Source organism: Eptatretus burgeri, chromosome 6 (assembly GCF_056783735.1).
Source record: "Eptatretus burgeri isolate ZD-2024b chromosome 6, Ebu_testis_v1, whole genome shotgun sequence".
NCBI classification, from domain to species: Eukaryota; Metazoa; Chordata; class Myxini; order Myxiniformes; family Myxinidae; genus Eptatretus; species Eptatretus burgeri.
The window spans coordinates 111794239-111812660 of NC_140966.1; the positions used below are offsets into that span (position 1 = coordinate 111794239).

At 48.3% G+C, this 18422-nt stretch overlaps 2 protein-coding genes across 8 annotated transcripts in view; one reads left to right on the forward strand and one right to left on the reverse strand.

The window, feature by feature from the left end:
- ARL1 (ARF like GTPase 1) overlaps positions 1-9737 on the forward strand; it is a 57038-nt gene extending 47301 nt beyond the window's left edge. For both annotated transcript variants that reach the window (XM_085886815.1, XM_085886816.1), the window contains exons 2-6: positions 17-154; positions 376-457; positions 3329-3440; positions 6860-7038; positions 8957-9737. In XM_085886815.1, coding sequence (XP_085742941.1) covers positions 17-154; positions 376-457; positions 3329-3440; positions 6860-7038; positions 8957-8987 — 542 coding nt within the window. In that variant the 3' untranslated portion in view covers positions 8988-9737. The remainder of the gene's footprint in view (positions 1-16; positions 155-375; positions 458-3328; positions 3441-6859; positions 7039-8956) is intronic.
- An 802-nt stretch (positions 9738-10539) lies between these two features.
- The window catches only part of LOC147025633 (ETS-related transcription factor Elf-3-like), a 43633-nt gene continuing 35750 nt past the window's right edge, over positions 10540-18422 (reverse strand). For 3 of the 6 annotated variants that reach the window (XM_085886807.1, XM_085886806.1, XM_085886810.1), the window contains exons 3-8: positions 15182-15256; positions 14724-14852; positions 13638-13733; positions 13258-13350; positions 12540-12741; positions 10540-11035 (exon numbers count right to left, since the gene is read on the reverse strand). In XM_085886807.1, coding sequence (XP_085742933.1) covers positions 10945-11035; positions 12540-12741; positions 13258-13350; positions 13638-13733; positions 14724-14852; positions 15182-15256 — 686 coding nt within the window. In that variant the 3' untranslated portion in view covers positions 10540-10944. The remainder of the gene's footprint in view (positions 11036-12539; positions 12742-13257; positions 13351-13637; positions 13734-14723; positions 14853-15181; positions 15257-18422) is intronic. The other 3 variants (XM_085886809.1, XM_085886812.1, XM_085886811.1) reach the window with 2 other exon arrangements.

The window sequence follows — 18422 nt, forward strand, 5'->3', positions numbered from 1 at the left end:
CACGTTCCCTGTGCAGGTTTGATGATATCCAAGATCTTTGGCACCCTGTTTGGCTCCCGTGAAATGCGCATCCTCATCCTGGGACTCGACGGCGCAGGAAAAACGACCATCTTGTACCAACTGCAAGTTGGTGAAGTGGTCACCACCATACCGAGTGAGTATCGCGAGTGTGTGCTGCACCTTAATTTCCATACCGAGTGAGTGTCGCGAGTGTGTGCTGCACTCGGTGTTGGAGAGGATGCAGATGTTTTCTCCCAAGGTGCTTACAAACCGATGTTGTGACAAAGAACCGTTTGTGGACGTGTGAATGAGCTGTTCCCACAGCATGTGCCGGGAGCGATCACCATCAAGCTCTCTTTTAAACTCTCTTGTCAGCTATCGGGTTCAATGTGGAGACGGTGACCTACCAGAACCTCAGGTTCCAAGTGTGGGACCTTGGAGGGCAGACCAGTATACGGTGAGTCGTGTGACGTGTGTTATGAATGACTGCTTGTTGCCTTTCCTCATCCTCTCCTCCGCCGTCTGTGTGTCTCATCTCCAAACCCTCATCCTATTGGCTGTTTGGTGGTGATCACGTGATGTTATTACCCCACGCATGTGAAGCGTAAAGCGGGGTTAAGCAATTGGTTCACTGTCTGTCTGTCTGTCTGTCCACAAATGTCAATTTGTGATCGAGGAAAAACGTATTTGAATTAAATGTTTTACTTTGTACACAAATTGGAAAACGAACCTGAAGTTTAACCGCACTTTGGCTCTGAATTTGGCCGCATCGTGCACGCGCAGACAGGAGTGAGATAATTAATTTATTCTGCCTGTCTGGCAGTCAAACACATTTTTATAATCGTTCCAAACAGGAAACTTAATGTTTTCAAGGACGTTATAAAGGACACAAACAACAGGCACAAAGAACGGATGTGTAACGTGTTCAATGAGGTGACGTAATGGGCATCAATAATAGGTTTGTGGGTGCATCAACAGCGGTAAAAGCAGAATTAATTAATTTATATGACTCCATAATGTTTATTTTATATACATTTAATTCTACGCAGTATTTCAAGATTAGTACAGAAATCATCTGTTGAAATGCTTCCAAGAACCTCCTGCTTTGCAGCACTGTCTGACCTCGACATTCGCGGACACCTCGTATCTGCGGGTCAAAAGTGTGACGTACTTCTACATTCTCGCTTCGCATATTCACAGTTTGTTTGGTTTTTTTGGGGGTTTTTTTTCACACTTCAGGACTCGTCTCCGATATCCAGCTCCACCAATATTAATTCAGCCTGGGACTTCTTCCACAGAAGCCTGATCTCGCTTATGCATAGATGCATCCCATCTCGTCTTCAGTTATCTTTCCCATCCTCCTGCTCTTGGTACTCCGAGTCCTGTGGCGAGGCAGTTGCTTAAAAACAACCCGCATTCTTCTCCTGGAAGGCAAATCCAACTGAAGGCAACCTCAGGTCACTCCACAAAGACAGCAACAAGTGTGTGTCTACTCTCAGCACAGCCAGAAAACACCATCTGTGTGATATCAAGAATGACCTTTCAAATTTGTCTCACTCCTCTGAAACCTGGTGGTGCCTCGTCAAGTCTGTCCCTGGTGTATTCTCCCCTTCCATCCCTTCCCTCACTTCAAATGGCACCACAGCCGGCTCACTCGTGAGAAGGCCGAATGCCTCAATTCTGTGCTTGCTTCAAAATCTTGTGTCCCGAACCCCTCTCTTTCTGTACCCATCCTTCCCAGTCGTACCAAACTGCACCTGGATTCTGTGTCTTTTGCACCTGAATAGGTGGAGAAGGTTCTTTCAACCCTTGACTCAAGACTCAGCAACTGGACCGAACGGCATCAGCTGAAGTGTCCTAAAAACCTGCGCTTGCACTTCCTCTTCCTGTGCTTTTCACCCTGTCATTTGTCCTCGGTCATCTTCCGTCTGCTTGGAAATCGGCCAACATCACAGCATCACAAAAAAGGGTGCAAAAACGGATCCCCCTTAACTCGAGACCAATTAGCTTATTTTCAATCATCAGCAAGGTCATGGAATCCATCATCACAGCTGTCATAAAATCACTCCTTTTCTCGAACGGCCTCATCTCAGATCATCAATTTGGATTCAGACCTGATCACTCGACCTTGGACATGCTGCTTCTCCTCTCCTAATAATGGATGGAGCCCTCAATATCAGACATGAAATCGGGGCCGGCTCTCTGGACATATCTCGAGCTTTTGATACAGTTTGGCATCCCGCCCTGCTCTCCAATCTGCCTAGGGAATCCAAGGTCAACTCCACCCTTGGATTACCGACTGCCTCCACTCTTGTAGTCAACATGTGGCTCTCAACAGAACCCTTTCATCTCCTCTCCGCGTCAAGGCTGGAGTACCCCAAGGCAGTGTTCTCGGCCTCATATTATTCCTACTCTTCATCAATGATATCGCTGACTCTCCAGAAAATCCTCTTTATCTCTTTGCTGACGACTCCACTCTCTGTCGTGACATCTCTCCTCCTTCTGACAGACAGACAGCAGCCTCTTCCCTCTCCTCAGACCTTCATAAAAATCACAAACTGGTCAAACACAATTTTATTTACGTATCCATCTTGTCCACCCTTTGCGTTCTCCCCCGACCCCTCGTCGTTACCTGCATCCCTTGTTTGCCTGTTTCCATTGACTTTTTCCCTCCACCCTGCTGCTGGTGTTGCCCATTTCTCCTGCTGTTCCCTTTGCTCTGTTGTCCTAATTTGTTTTGACCTTTCTCTTACATGAGCTTAGACCATGGTAAAAAAAAACATTTCTTCAATAAATAAATAAATAACTGCCCCACCATTCGAGGAATTTTTCATGAACTTGTCTCCCGTGAATGACGAGGTCCGACAGCACTACGATTCAAATAAATGTTCAATGGAGTCGTATACAAGGGTGCTGTTCAGGACTCTTTCTGGACGACTTCAATAGCACAAAACTTTTGGAATTTTTTTTTCCTTTTTTTAAGATCCTTAAAATCATTATTCTAGTGAAATTGAAGTGAACTGTGAACTGTGCGAGGTACCATGTTCGATGAACTCTCGAGTTTTTCTGCGTTTTTATTGCAACGTGGGTTGGTGATTTGAGGTGTCGAGTTGTTGACGTGCGGTGATTTGAGGTGATGAGTAGTTGAGGTGTGGTTGATTTGAGTTTGTGATTTCAGGTGTTAATTGGTTGGCGTGTGGTTGTGGTTTGAGGTGGTAACTGGTTTACGTGTGTTAGCGATTTGAGGCGTGGTCGTTGTGTGTTGGTGGTTGAGGTGGTGAGTGGTTTGTGTGTCGATGAGTGATGCGTAGTGGTGTTGTCACTCCAGGCCTTACTGGCGATGTTACTATTCCAACACTGATGCCGTGATCTATGTGGTGGACAGCTGTGATCGTGACCGCATTGGCATCTCCAAAAACGAACTGGTCACCATGCTCGAGGTACGTTCAACCGCACTAACCCCCCTTACCAAACCAGTGATCCCCAACGCCACCCCCCCCACCTCCCCCCACTTTTCCACATCCATCCTTATGTAAATTTATAACTCAAATGGTCCCCAATATTCACAGACGTGCTTTCTGGAGTGACAACAGGCGGTGTCATCTTCATAGTCATTGTCGACTTTGGGTCATTCGACCTTTAGTGATGTGAATGACAGTTTTTCTTCATTTCCATTTCCTTGTGACACTCCTCACTCAGCATCTGCAGCCCCACCCCACTGCCCTCCCTTCCCCATTAGCACCTATGTACCTCCTCCCCTCGTGGTTCTCGGATGGCCTCGGGTTTGCTCCCCATCCCTTTCTCTTTGCATCTCCATATCCTTTCTCTCCTCTTGTGAGGGAGGATTCTTTCTCTCCATTTAAAAAATGTTGTTCTTCTTTCTTATGGCAGAAAGCATTGCCTGGTAAAGGGCACCATGATGGGGAAGGTGGTCATGGGGCCTGCAAGGCTAACCCCCACTCTAGCAGAGAAAATGGCCTTAAAAAAAATGCCTGTTGTATTCTCATTATTATTCTTAACAAAGCACCTCACCGCAATACAATGGTACGTGACGGTACCACGTGCACGAGATCCCGTATAAACCGTGCCGGCGATGTTGCCTCCGTCCGGTGGCGTCGGCGATTTTCTGGCCCGGACCGAGGTGGTCACCTTGGTGCTGAGGTATCTTCATTGGCAGGATGCCCGAGCTCGTCGCTTTGAGTTGTCCGGGAGACTTTGGCCTGAATCGGACTAAACGTTTCACTGAAGCGACATCGGTGGAGCTTTTCAAAACTAAAGATAAGGCTCCGCACACTCCCCCGCATCAATCGAAGGCTTCGGCCATGAGAACGGTCTCCATGTTGTTCGGGTTTTCATCAGCTCGAGCTTTCTTACCCCATGTTAGATTTTTTTTTTTTTTTTTTTTGTTCTTCTCGCATTCCATCTTGTTTTATCGTCATTTTAAATCAAAAACATCCATCGAAATGCACACGTGCCCTCCTGGTGTGTTTCGTTTTGTTGCTGTCCGCCAGCAACGCTTCGTTAGAATGTGGGGAGGGAAAAAAAAAATTCACAAAATGGAGCCCAATCACCAAGGCCTCGCCAGATGGATTGCCATCGTCATGTGATGCATGGGCACCAGACCTCCCAAACCGTTTTGCCCGGGCAGGCACAAACGAGACCCCCTTCTTTTTGGGGAACACAACACGAGCTTCTCGTCTCAACCTCCTTTCTTCCGATAATGTTTGCACCATCGGAGCATGTCGCCACCAAAGACTCAAGTCGGCCATCGTTTCCACCCAGCTGAGTGTCTTGTGATCGACCTCAGGTCATTTGTTGTTGTTGTTGTTCAACTAGCCATATAAGACTCGTAAAACTGCTTGGACATGTAAACTACCGTATGGTGGTGGATATATCAACAAGGTACACGGGTTGTGGTGAAGGTTGGAATGGGATTTTGATTTGGGGTTGGAGTTGAGTTGAGGTTTGGGATTGAGATGACGGTTGAGGTTGAGGGTGAGATTTTAATTTGAGGTGAGGTTTAGGGTTGTTGTGGTCATTTATTTATTTATTTATTTATTTATTTATTTAATTTTTTCCCACATCGTCTTGAGTTTTGTGTTTTCCTTTTCTCTTTAATCATCCTGGTGTATGATGAGCATCTCTTACCCCACTTTCATCCATGTCCTGCTCAAGACCTTGAACACCAACTGAAGTACGACAATAAATTACCCCAAATGTTATCAATGGCAACTCAGACGACGTGATTCCAGGGGAAAACTGCACCAATCGGCACGGATTTGATAATGCTGAGAATTGTTTACGGAACGCGAACGAGTGCTTCTTAGAATCGTGCCTTCTTGGCACAACGTGCGCCTGCGGTTTTGACTGATGGCATGTTCGTTCGCCTTACGCCCCAAGGGTGTGGGCGGCAGTGAACCCGCATCGCGGCGGTACCTCGACTCCCACGTAGGGGCCGAGACTTCGATTTCTCTCCTCCGTCGCAGTGAGCAAAGCAACACGGTTGCTATCAACTCCGTGCTGGGAAAACCGATCTTGCCACCGCCTCGATAGTGCTTCGGTGACCGTCGCGTCCGTGTGGCGATCTTACCGTCCCTGCAAAATTGAATTCCACGAATGTCTCCTCACCCTCCGAATCCCACACATCCTGTGTGTCTCCTACTGGTGGTTTCTGAAGAATGCAAACGAAGGACAGAAATGTAAATCGCATTCATTTGCCACATGGTGTTTGGCACGTTCACATTTCTCTGCCTTTTGTCCTTCATCTCTGACTTGTCCCTCTTCCACATTTTAAAAGTTTTCTTTCTTCGTCGATTCGCTCGGATTTCAAGCATTATGCTGAACACGGGGCTCGGTCGTTCCAAAAGATATCTTTGGAGGATTGTGGACCTGTCCTTCGAACAGAGATCACTCCACTGATGACAAACTACCGCGGTCGTGTTTTAGCGACGTGTTGCCCTGGATAATACGTACAAACACGGATGGAAAGTTTCTCGTTTTTACTTTTATTACTATTTATCTTTTTTTTTCGACGTTGAGGTGGAAGACGACGAACCGTGAAAGATTGAAACAGGAAGAACCATTTTTCCGAATGTAGAGGGGATCAAGGGTGCGAGTGTGCTCCACCGAGTTGATCTACTAAGTGCACTTCTTGTTGAAACCCTGATGTTAAGCGAACCACTCGTGTTTATTTCACTCCTTTTTATTTATTTATTTATTTATTTATTTTGTCCCACTGCTGACACCGATTCCACGACCCATGTGTCCATCCACTCCCTCTCACTTCCCTGGTGCTCGTCTGGTGGGCTTTTGAGCCACCTCGTCCGCGTTTGATTCCCGACCCCTTGTAAACTGTCACGTCGGTGTTTCGAAGGGGTGTGCCATCCCCTCTGATGGACATCGAGCCGGGTGTTCCATTCTCTCGCTGTAATTGGTGGATATTAAAAATCCCACGGGCTCTTCAGCAAAGAGCAGGTGACTTATTGCCCACACGTTAAACAAAATGCACATTTCAGAATTAAAAAAATAAAAACAAAAACTGCAAGGTAGCGAGCGAGTGGTCTGGTCTTCCAGGCCATTCCTTCAAGCTATCTATCGGTTACCCGTATGATCTATCGGTGTGGTTTCCGTGCAGGCTGCAGTTCCCACACAATCAAAATTCACATTCCCACGTATTCATACGTCACATGTCAACGGCTATCGTCGGCCGCAAAGAGCGAGCATAACGTAACGCTCTCCTGCTTCAAGGTTGAGGCTCAAAACTGTCTGGTCCTATCGTGGAAGTTCTTCCTTTGGGTCGGTGATGATGTCTGGGTGCTGGGCAACGGTGCACAGCTGCGCTAACCTTGTGTGCTTGCAGGAAGAAGAACTAAGGAAGGCCGTCCTGCTGGTGTTCGCAAACAAACAGGACATTACTGGCGCAATGTCCGTGACGGAGATGGCTTCAACGTTGGGCCTGTCAGCCATCAAAGATCGCAAGTGGCAGATTTTTAAAACTTCAGCAATCAAGAACCTTGGGCTGGAGGAGGGCATGGAGTGGTGAGGACTGGGTGGTGTGGGAGGGGTTGGTGACTGGTTGTTTTATGTAGAGGTTGTGAGCATGGGATGTGCAGAGCAGGGAGGAGAGACGAGGAGTATGTTTTGGGAGTCGACGCATCATCGTCTGAAGTGGAGTTTGTGATGTCATACGTTTTCATATTTGCTTTTTGTCTCAGTTTGACCACCCAAGGACATCTAAGATCTTTTACATATTTCACTGCTCACGGAGAGTTCTTTTTTTGCGGGGGGGGGGGGGGGACAGGAATCGATAACATAAACTCAAACTCCAATCCACTGCTTTTGAAGCAGGTATCCATCTTAACCTCACTTAAAATCTCAAAGAAGTGCTCTCAGTGCGGTTCCTTTCAGAAAAGGTTTCGGTCATGAGAACGTTCCATCGACGTTTCGGAATGTGTGCGAGCTGAGCTGAGGTGTGCGAGCTGGTTTTGGAGTGTATTGACTGGAGTCGGGAGTAAAGGGCCGGAATATTACATTCCCAGTGCAATTCGGATACCCCAGAGGCACCATATTTTGATGTTACGAATCATGAATTCCGGACATGGGAGCTTGATCAAAGCCTCTGAGGGTCGGGGTTCAGCTCCGTATGTCATCGTGAAGCTTCAAACGGATGGGTGCTGCACCTCCCGACGTATTGGCGACAACATTGTTCAGCACACACCCCTCAATCGTCACACCACCCTTGTGTGGAAGATAAGGAATGACTAGCCGAGAGGCGATGATTGTTCGCGGCCATTATTGAACAATGCCACGATAGGTACAGTTGAGTTAGTTGGAAACTTTTGAGGAAGCCCTACCGTAAAAACATGTCTCTTCCGTCAAAAATGACCAAATCAAATCGGATTTTTTATATGTTGTACTTATGGACATTACCGCACAGCTTCTTGGAAATGAAATTGCGAGAAAAAAATCGATAATGAAAAAGTTCAAGTGGGCGTGGGATGCCCTTCATACACAAAGAAACAACTCGACCATGATATCTAGCTTGTGTCCAAGTTTCATCAAGATCGCATCAAACGTCACGGAGCTATGCTCTGGAGAGAGTCACAAACAGACAGACACAACGAAAATAGTGGTTACTGCTGGCACCAGCGAACCAAGAGAGGGGTGGTGAGGGGGGGGGGACGGGGACGGATAAGGGGGGGGTGGTGGTGAGAGGAGTAGGGGGAGGGTGGTGAGAGGAGTAGGGGGAGGGTGGTGAGAGGGAGAACGTATAGGAGGGGGAATGCAGAGGGGAGGGGAGTGAGAGGAGGGGGAATGCAGAGGGGAGGGGAGTGAGGGGAGGGGGAATGCAGAGGGGGAGGGGAGTGAGGGGAGGGGAGTGAGAGGAGGGGGAATGCATAGGGGGAGAAGGTGAGAGGAAGGGGAACGCAGAGCGGGAGGGTGGTGAGAGGAGGGCAGGGCGCATTGGGGGAGGGTGGTGAAAGGGAGAACATGAGAGGAGGGGGAATGCAGAGGGGAGGGTGGTGAGAGGAGGGGGAACGCATAGGGGGAGAAGGTGAGGGGAGAGGGAACGCAGAGCGGGAGGATGGTGAGAGGAGGGGAAACGCATTGGGGGAGGGTGGTGAGGGGATGGTGGTGAGGGGAGGGTGGTGAGAGGAGGGGGAATGCATTGGGGAGGGTGGTGTATGATGGTGTGTCAGGATGGTGTGTCCTTCCTGCAGTGTGATTATTCTACCAAGCACAAGTTTTACTTTTCAGGGTAATATACAAGACTTTCTGGGTAATGTTTGAAGTAGAATGCATTACTCCACTGTGTGTCTATTTTAACTTCACACTGTACCATGAACAATGCACCCAACACTGCACCAGGTGTACTCTGAATCGTGCTGATCCCATTTTGTCCTCCTCACGCACTACCTCCATCTCTCACCTCAACCACGTCACTGTCCCCATCCAGGTTGTCGGACACACTGAAGGCACGGCAGTGAAGTGACTCGAACAACTCCGCTCCCACCCCCCACCCACCCCCAAACCCACGGGACTTTCCTTTTCCCACGGCCCATCCACCCGGCTCCTCTCATTTCCGAACCTTTCATCGCGGCTGCTTCGGGACGGGCGTGAGTTTCTGCACATCGGAGTGGTGGGGTTCAGCCGGGCCTAGGGAAGCTTGGCGAGCTCGCCTGCGTGAAAGGCCACGATCTTTCCACGGTTTTGTCATCTTTCACGATGGGCAGCTTGTTAATCAGAATTTCGATCCTTCCATCCATGATCCCATCCACCAATAACCACCCTAGCGGTGCCCAAAATGAAGACATCGTTCACCTCGACAAGGCCTTTGCGCTTCGGCCTTTGGGGGTAACATGATCTTTATCACTAGGCCTTGTTTAATGTACTGGTGGTGAGCCGGCTGTGTGGGCCGAAAACTCTCCACTCTGCATCTTTTGAAGATTTTTTCTTTTTTTTTTTCCCTCCGACTCCTGGTGAATGATGCTGTACAGTTTCGCTTTTTCTGCTGTGGTTTGTGGGTGAGGTTGTGGCCACGTCAGGCAAACAACTTTTAAACGTCGCTCTTTAGTGCTGATCGTAATTATTATTCTCCCGGTTTGGTTTGTACACAGTGCATTTAAATTATCTTTATCTCCCTTACCTCCTGTCGGTTTAATATGAAACACGGAGATATTGCATAGTGTTTATTTGGGATTTTCTTACAAATAAAATGATTTAAAAGAGGCACTGCAGATGGTTGTGCACGTAGTACTGTACAACATGGGCACCATGACTGAAACGTCAACTGGTACTGTACAACATGGGCACCATGACCGAAACGTCAGCTGGTACTGTACAACATGGGCACCATGACCGAAACGTTAGCTGGTACTGTACAACATGGGCACCATGACCGAAACGTCAGCTGGTACTGTACAACGTGGGCACCATGACCGAAACGTCAGCTGGTACTGTACAACGTGGGCACCATGACCGAAACGTCAGCTGGTACTGTACAACGTGGGCACCATGACAAACGTCAGCTGGTACTGTACAATGTGGGCACCATGACAAACGTCAGCTGGTACTGTACAATGTGGGCACCATGACAAACGTCAGCTGGTACTGTACAATGTGGGCACCATGACCGAAACGTCAGCTGGTACTGTACAACGTGGGCACCATGACCGAAACGTCAGCTGGTACTGTACAACGTGGGCACCATGACCGAAACGTCAGCTAGTACTGTACAACGTGGGCACCATGACCGAAACGTCAGCTGGTACTGTACAACGTGGGCACCATGACCGAAACGTCAGCTGGTATTGTACAACGTGGGCACCATGACCGAAACGTCAGCTGGTATTGTACAACGTGGGCACCATGACCGAAACGTCAGCTGGTATTGTACAACGTGGGCACCATGACCGAAACGTCAGCTGGTACTGTACAACGTGGGCACCATGACCGAAACGTCAGCTGGTACTGTACAACGTGGGCACCATGACCGAACACTAGGCCTTTGACTTTGTACTCGACAAACAACAGAGTCCATTTTGAACATGAACAAAACGTGTTTTTTTTTAATGAGTTTGGATCATGGATCTTTCAGGCTGTTTCAAGACAGTCCAAATTAAAGTCGACATCTGTACAGTGTAAAAACAACTCAACAATTGCATCTATTTACATTTGACGTAACAACATTCCCCATCATGAGCAATGTGTACCCATGGATTCATCGAAGAAGCGTCCGACCTGTAAAAATGTCTCACCCCATGTAACCGACTCTGCTCTTGGCATCGGGGGATAGATAGCAAGGGGGGTACTTTGGGTTGAGCTTGCTTACGGGTCATACACCCTTGTGGAAATTACATGGTGGTCTATACATCAGAACCATAAGGCAAAGGTGGTACATCGAGTATTTAGAATACCCAAGGCAGTGATCGACTGAATAAAACCCTACAGCTTCCAGCCTGTAGCATTTCTCCCAAACTTGTAAACCAGTCGTCGACCATCCACCCGTTCAAGGATCTCTTTCTTGTAGTAGTACCTGAGAAAGGAGAAAGGTGGTGTGTTTACAGGGTGCACCGAACACTCACATCGTCAAATGGTTTTTGAAGATCTCGTCACCAATTGCATGCCATTGCACAAGCGGGGTAGCTTGAAGACCGTCTCGTACTGAAGATCTCCTCGACGCGATACTACCGCGACCCTTTTTGAAGCTAACATCTTGTGCAAGTCATGACATCGTTATTCATCAGGTCAATTAACACTCGAAGAATGGTCTGACCCTTACTCGATGGTCGTTACGTACCGGTGGAGCTGCTACGACCCGTTTAACTCGAGGCGTTGAGCATTTTGCCATTGATGCTGCGGATCGAATGGCCTTTTCGGTCACGTTTCAGGCCTATCGCCCGTTGGTCCATCATTTCTTTGTTTTTTTTTTTAAGTGGATGTTTGCTCCATTGCAACACAACGCTGTTGTTTCGTGCAATCCCACCTTGAGTCATCAATGTTACTTCTCTTCCCTTTTCATTCTACGGAGTTTTGGTTTATCGAGCTGGGCACTCTCAGCACCATACCTCTGTTACCCACTTGTAGTTTGAACTTTTTGTTTTGTTTTGCAACTCAAGTGATCTACACATTCCGTTATTTATTTATTTAGTTATTTTTTCGACTGCAGTTGTCACACACAGCCATCTCTTTTTGCACCGGTGATAGTGCAGGCCCCTCCTCTTTATCTGCCACAGTTGCTTTGGGTTCCATATCTGCCACTGCCACATGTTGCTCTACGTCCTCCTTGCACCGCAACTCGCCACGGGAAACCGCAAAGAACTGCTGCCGTGACGTGCGCCTCTGCCTGAATTTGGAAGGGTTTTTGACCATGGTGGTAACCTGGCTCGCAAGCACGTTCCGAATTATCGGTGCTCTGTTCTTATCCATTTGAGCTGCCCTGTCATACGATGCATCTTAGGTGCTTGAGACATGCTATCAATCTCGTTTTAACGGAGATTATAATAGCTCTGGTTTGGGCTGTTTCGTATTTCCTTCTGATCACGTGATTTTCACATCATGCTTGTTTCGCAGGTAGAAATCCCATATCGTGTGGAGTGCACTCTTATCTCGCCTTGGCCTTGTGCTGCACGTGATTCAAGCACAGGCTCCTGCATGAAGAGAGAGTCCCGCTCCCACTCGTTTTGTACATACGTTGACCCCACCGTACATCGCTCACAAAATAGAATAATCGCAACACCTCTCTCGAGCCTGCTGCGGCCCTCAAAACACCATCAATCACTAGTCATACTTCGTTCTAGATTGTGGACAAGATCGTTTTCAGGTGCTTGGCATCACAAATACGTTACTTGTTCAAATCATCTCGATGAGGTGCAGGTGGTGCACGTCAGCTTGATTCAAGGTTGAGCTTTGTACCTGTCTGCCCGTGTAGATCTAAGGCAATTGTAGCATTTTGATCCCCCCCCCCCCATGTCCGGATGGAGATTTCGTCCCTCCGTCTCGTGAAACCCCGGGCGGTGTCTCATGAGGACCTCGCTTACCTCATGGCTCTGCTGAGTTTCTCGTAGGTCATCGATCGGTTGTTTTTTCTCTGGCCCCAAAGCTGAGCGACACCCTCTGAGCGCAGGAATCGAAACACCCCGCTGTGTCTGTCTTCCCACTGCATCAGGCCCGGGTGCTTCTCAGGTTCGAGCAGTATATCTCGGATAAATTCCCAGAGGAGGCCGTTGCGGCCTTCGTCGGCTGCAAATGACACGGACGATGGCACCTTCATAAGGCCACTGCTCAAACTCTCCACGTCGGAAAATGTTCTGGCAAAGCATCAGTGGTCATACGTGTCCATGAACCACAAAACGTGTGCTTAACTTGAACAAACGATTTGTAGACCAAAACTTCCTTTTTAATGCTGCAAAGCTTCATACCAAATGAGCATATACACAAACATGGCGGAATTTGGACCCCAGATCATTCCCCTCCTCCTGAAACGCTCCATCGATTTCCCCCAACCTTCTCATTAGTCAAATCTTCTTTCCTACACTTCACTACTCTCCCATCCCTTTTCCACCACCTCCCATGCATATGTAATAAATAGATGGCTCATTTTCCTTCAACCACTCATGCCATTGGGACAATGTGAATGTCTAACTTTGGCAATCATTTGAGTAACCAATCTTGACATCGTCCAACTCGTTATCGATGGACCAATAAAAACACCTCAATTATGTACCAGTGTGAAGACGACCCGGTCCGGTAACTTACATTGTTTACGTCGAGCCTTGGCTGGGGTCTGTTGGCTGTTTCGGCCCGTTTTGTGGCAGGCCTTGTTGTACCTCTCTCGCACTGAGGGTCGACCTACGGAATTGAGGCACAAGATGTCAACGGTATCGTTTTTTGTGGAAATTTATACTCTGGCCTTCCAAGTCCCACGAGCACGAGATCCAAAAGGACGTCACTTCTCCAATTCTTTGTTAAACAGGAACCCAACACATTCACGAGTAATGGAGGGTGGGAAAATGGTACCAGCTTTGTGTGGATAACACCTAATCTCCATTGAACGGGATGTCGTGCAAAACGAATGAGTGGAAGATGGATTTGAGACAAACAACACAGAAGGCCCAAGCATCGGTACTTCTTGTTACCTGGAGTTGCTGCCTCGGGTGGGGGTCCATTTAAAACGTCAAACTGTTCCAAATCCGAGTCGCTGTCGATTCGAGATGACCCAGAGAGAGGAGTTTCTGCAAACGAGAAGAGACAGTGATGCAATGGTTTTGCAAACAGTGATGCAATGGTTTTGCGTGGTTACGGAGTGGTCGGTGGTCGACATGGACACGCATGTAATGCACATTGTGTACTCTTGTGTGTAAAATGAAAGTTCTGTATCACTGGCTGCACATTAAGGCTGACAGGACGGCCGAGAAATACGCACGCTCACCTCTAAGCTGTCTAGCCTGTGCTTGAATCCTATCCCGGCTATAAACCGTCATCCTGGTGTTTCACCATTGTGTGTGCCATCCCTTGTATGAATGTTGAACTGGGAGACCCATCTGCTGGCATTAGTTGGTGGATGTCATCTCCCACGATGTCCTTCACGAAGAGTCGGTGAGCCATCGCCGGAACTCTGCACCAATTACTAATTCCTGCTCTAAACTAGGGGGAGGGGGAGCACTGAATCTGCAGAATGGCTGTGTCTCCAGCAAATGATGTGCTAGCTACTCATAGGAAAGAAGAAGACTGTCTAATGTAAAACTGCTGCTCCAAGGAGAAGTCACGGTCAGTTTGAGATGACCTACGGAGATGAGAAACGTCCATTTGGTGCGTGCTTAATTGCATTAGCATGCTTGGTTTTTGCACTCGCAGTGTACGATATGTCCATGTGTGCAGCACCGATTGTCTTGCAGACGTTCCTTTTGAGAGATGTCCAAAGAGGTGAAGAATGAGAGGTTGTCCCTGCTCGGTGGCGTTGTTTATTAGTGTCGTGTTTGGTGTTCTTTACGACTTAGGTAAACTTACTCTATGTCATCTCTCAACTCTGAAAATGCAGGGAAGGAGTCTGACTGGAGATGATTGATGAGCTCCGATTTTAGGCGGCGTGTGCGCGATGCATTTTTCTGCAGAAGAACCGCATGCATTGCACGTCGTGTGTCTTGAACAAATAATGCATTCGGAGTGAGATCGTGCACCATGAGTGAAGATCATGCGGAGACCGCATGTGATGCGGCCCATACCTGGGCCTTGGCTGTAGTAACCATGGTCATAAAGAGGTTCTTGTTGCGGTGCAGAATGATCGGAATCGTAGCCCGCATCGCAAAAGCCCGGAACATCATGCGGCAGGACTGGGTCCAACCAGCTCGTTGCTGCGGGGTTGTGGAGGACAAAAGTGACGTGTCAAAAGCTGATCGGTTTCATCTCCTCTAAATCAACTAACTCGTCTGATAAGACACCATGTTGAGTCGGCGCCATGACAAATAGGAAATTGCTGGATTGGACACGTTTTAAAAAAGGCCCGATAGTGCTTGTGGTGTACGAGCTGGTTCCGTGTGTGTGGAAACACTGAGTGCCTCTGAATGTAGAGCATTTGGGACTCAAATATGGGACTCAACTCAAACTCAAACATTTGGGACTCAACTCAAACTTCCATTTGTCTTCGCTCTCCATGTGTGCGTGCGTGTGTGCGTGTGCTTACTGTGGTTATCCATTTGGTTGAGCCAGAAGGTATCTTCGTAGTTTTCTGGCAAGCAAGCAAGGAGAGAGTTTTGTTCTGTGTGGTAGGTAGAGGGGTGAACAAGACATGTCGTAAGTTAACCAAACGTGCCACTGCAGACAGGCATGTAAATCGGTTTACAGGTATGGTGTATCTATGATCGGCTGATGGTGAACAGGTATTTTGCTATAGACAGTCGCTCGATTGTAAAAATCATACTGGAGTGGAATCTTGGAGGTGTTGGGGTCAAATGCATGTGGAGACGGCTCATGGAAGAGCTCAATGGCAGATGGGTGGTGTTGACACAGAAATGGAACAGAGGGGAGTTGGGATACAAGGAAGGACGGAGAAATGGGGAAGGAACGATCACATGGTCAGTACAAATAGGGACATGGAGACAGTACGAGGAAACTGATTAGATGAGTGGACAGGAAAAGCTGACAGAGTCAATGTGGAGGAGTGCAGGTGGATAGAGGAGACGACGAATAACGTGGTGGCTGCTCTCCTGCCCGTTAGGAAGGCAGCCACCATGTTCATAGCATCAAGTGTCCATGAAACTCGAGAAGGTAAGGAAGAAAATCGGGGATAACATGATGGTGGCTCAATTTTAAGGCAGCAGAGAGAAGAACGCGATTGGACCGACTCGGGGATGCGATTCCACAGTCAAGAGGAGGATAAACGAGTGGAGGTGAGCAGTTTGCCTGGATTTGAGGGAGTATCTCCCAGTATTTGCAAGCTTTTGGAAACCAACAAGTTACTTCTGGATTGTTGGTTAAAAACCCTGCTGGCTCAATGATAGCCTTCAGGAGGTTGTAGTCTGCCTGTCCTTCCTCGTCTGATCGACATGCGATACCCTCACACCCAATTTTGTTGACGTTTACTTCCCTCGGACAAATTGCAATGGGCATGAGAATGCTGCCAATCCATAAACACAGCACTCGAAAAAAACAAAATGGAGTGAGTCGAGAAACCCGATTACGCAATCACAGAGACATAACACGAAAAGGGAATTGTGTACACGTGGGATCTTTCCACAGTACATCTCAAACATGGTAACATACGTTCGCGTGTCACGCGACATGTTCATTCTTCAATTCCTGCCTTTTCATCGCCCCAACCCATCTCGGTCGCGCGTGTGCGTCATCCAGTCCTCTTATTTACTCCAAAAGTCCAAGCTCATTTGTCTTGAAATTAATCCTCAATAATCTCAGGAATTATCTCCCATTGTTTGTCTCTTGGTGCTGGTTCCTCTGAGTTGAGTCTATGAGGAGGGTAACCCACCATGTGTATCAAGGCAAATCCATTAGGAGGGTAACCACCATGTATATCGAGGCAAGCCTATTAGGAGGGTAACCCACCATGTATATCGAAGCAAGCCTATTAGGAGGGCAGCCACCATGTATATAGAGGCAAGTCTATGAGGAGGATAACCCACCATGTGTATTGAGGCAAGTCCATTAGGAGGGTAACCCACCATGTGTATCAAGGCAAGTCTATTAGGAGGGTAACCCACCATGTGTATCGAGGCAAGTCTATGAGGAGGGCAGCCACCATGTGTATCGAGGCAAGTCTATTCGGAGGGCAGCCACCATGTGTATCGAGGCAAGTCCATTAGGAGAGCAGCCACCATGTGTATCGAGGCAAGACCATTAGGAGAGCAGCCACCATGTGTATCGAGGCAAGTCCATTAGGAGAGCAGCCACCATGTGTATCGAGGCAAGTCCATTAGGAGAGCAGCCACCATGTGTATCGAGGCAAGACCATTAGGAGGACAGCCACCATGTGTATCGAGGCAAGTCCATAAGGAGGCAGGCACCATGTGTATCGAGGCAAGTCCATTAGGAGGGTAACCCACCATGTGTATCGAGGAAAGTCCATGAGGAGGGCAGCCACCATGTGTATCGAGGCAAGCCGATTTGGAGGGCAGGCACCATGTGAATCGAGGCAAGCCTATTAGCAGAGTAACCCACCATGTCTATCGAGGCAAATCCATTTGGAGGGCAGGCACCATGTGTATCGAGGCAAGTCCATTAGAAGGGCAGCCACCACGTGTATCGAGGAAAGTCCATGAGGATGGCAGGCACCATGTGTATCAAGGCAAGTTCATTAGAAGGGCAGCCACCATGTGTATCGAGGCAAGTCTATTAGGAAAGCAGGCACCATGTGTATCAAGGCAAGCCTATTAGGAGGGCAGGCACCATGTGTATCGAGGCAAGTCTATTAGGAAAGCAGGCACCATGTGTATCGAGGCAAGTCTATTAGGAGGACAGGCACCATGTGTATTGGGGCAAGTCTATTAGGAAAGCAGGCACCATGTGTATCGAGGCAAGGCTATTAGGAGGGCAGGCACCATGTGTATCAAGGCAAGCCTATTAGGAAGGCAGGCACCATGTGTATCGAGGCAAGTCTATTAGGAGGGCAGGCACCATGTGTATCGAGGCAAGGCTATTTGGAGGGTAACCACCATGTGTATTGGGGCAAGTCTATTGGGAGGGTAACCAACATGTGTATTGAGGAAAGTCTATTCGGAAGGCAGCCACCATGTGTATTGGGGCAAGTCTATTAGGAGGGCAGCCACCATGTGTATTGGGGCAAGTCTATTAGGAGGGTAACCACCATGTGTATTGGGGCAAGTCTATTTGGAGGGCAGGCACCATGTGTATCGAGGCAAGTCTATTAGGAGGGCAGGCACCATGTGTATCGAGGCAAGGCTATTTGGAGGGTAACCACCATGTGTATTGGGGCAAGTCTATTGGGAGGGTAACCACCATGTGTATTGAGGAAAGTCTATTCGGAGGGCAGCCACCATGTGTATTGGGGCAAGTCTATTAGGAGGGCAGCCACCATGTGTATTGGGGCAAGTCTATGAGGAGGGTAACCACCATGTGTATTGGGGCAAGTCTATTTGGAGGGCAGCCACCATATGTATTGGGGCAAGTCTATTAGGAGGGCAGCCACCATGTGTATTGGAGCAAGTCTATTCGGAGGGCAGCCACCATGTGTATTGGGGAAAGTCTATTAGGAGGGCAGCTACCATGTGTATTGGGGAAAGTCTATTCGGAGGGTAACCACCATGTGTATTGGGGAAAATATATTGGGAGGGCAGCCACCATGTGTATTGGGGCAAGTCAATTAGGAGGGCAGCCACCATGTGTATCGAGACAAGTCTATGAGGGGGGCAGCCACCATGTGTATTGGGGCAAGTCTATTAGTAGGGCAGCCA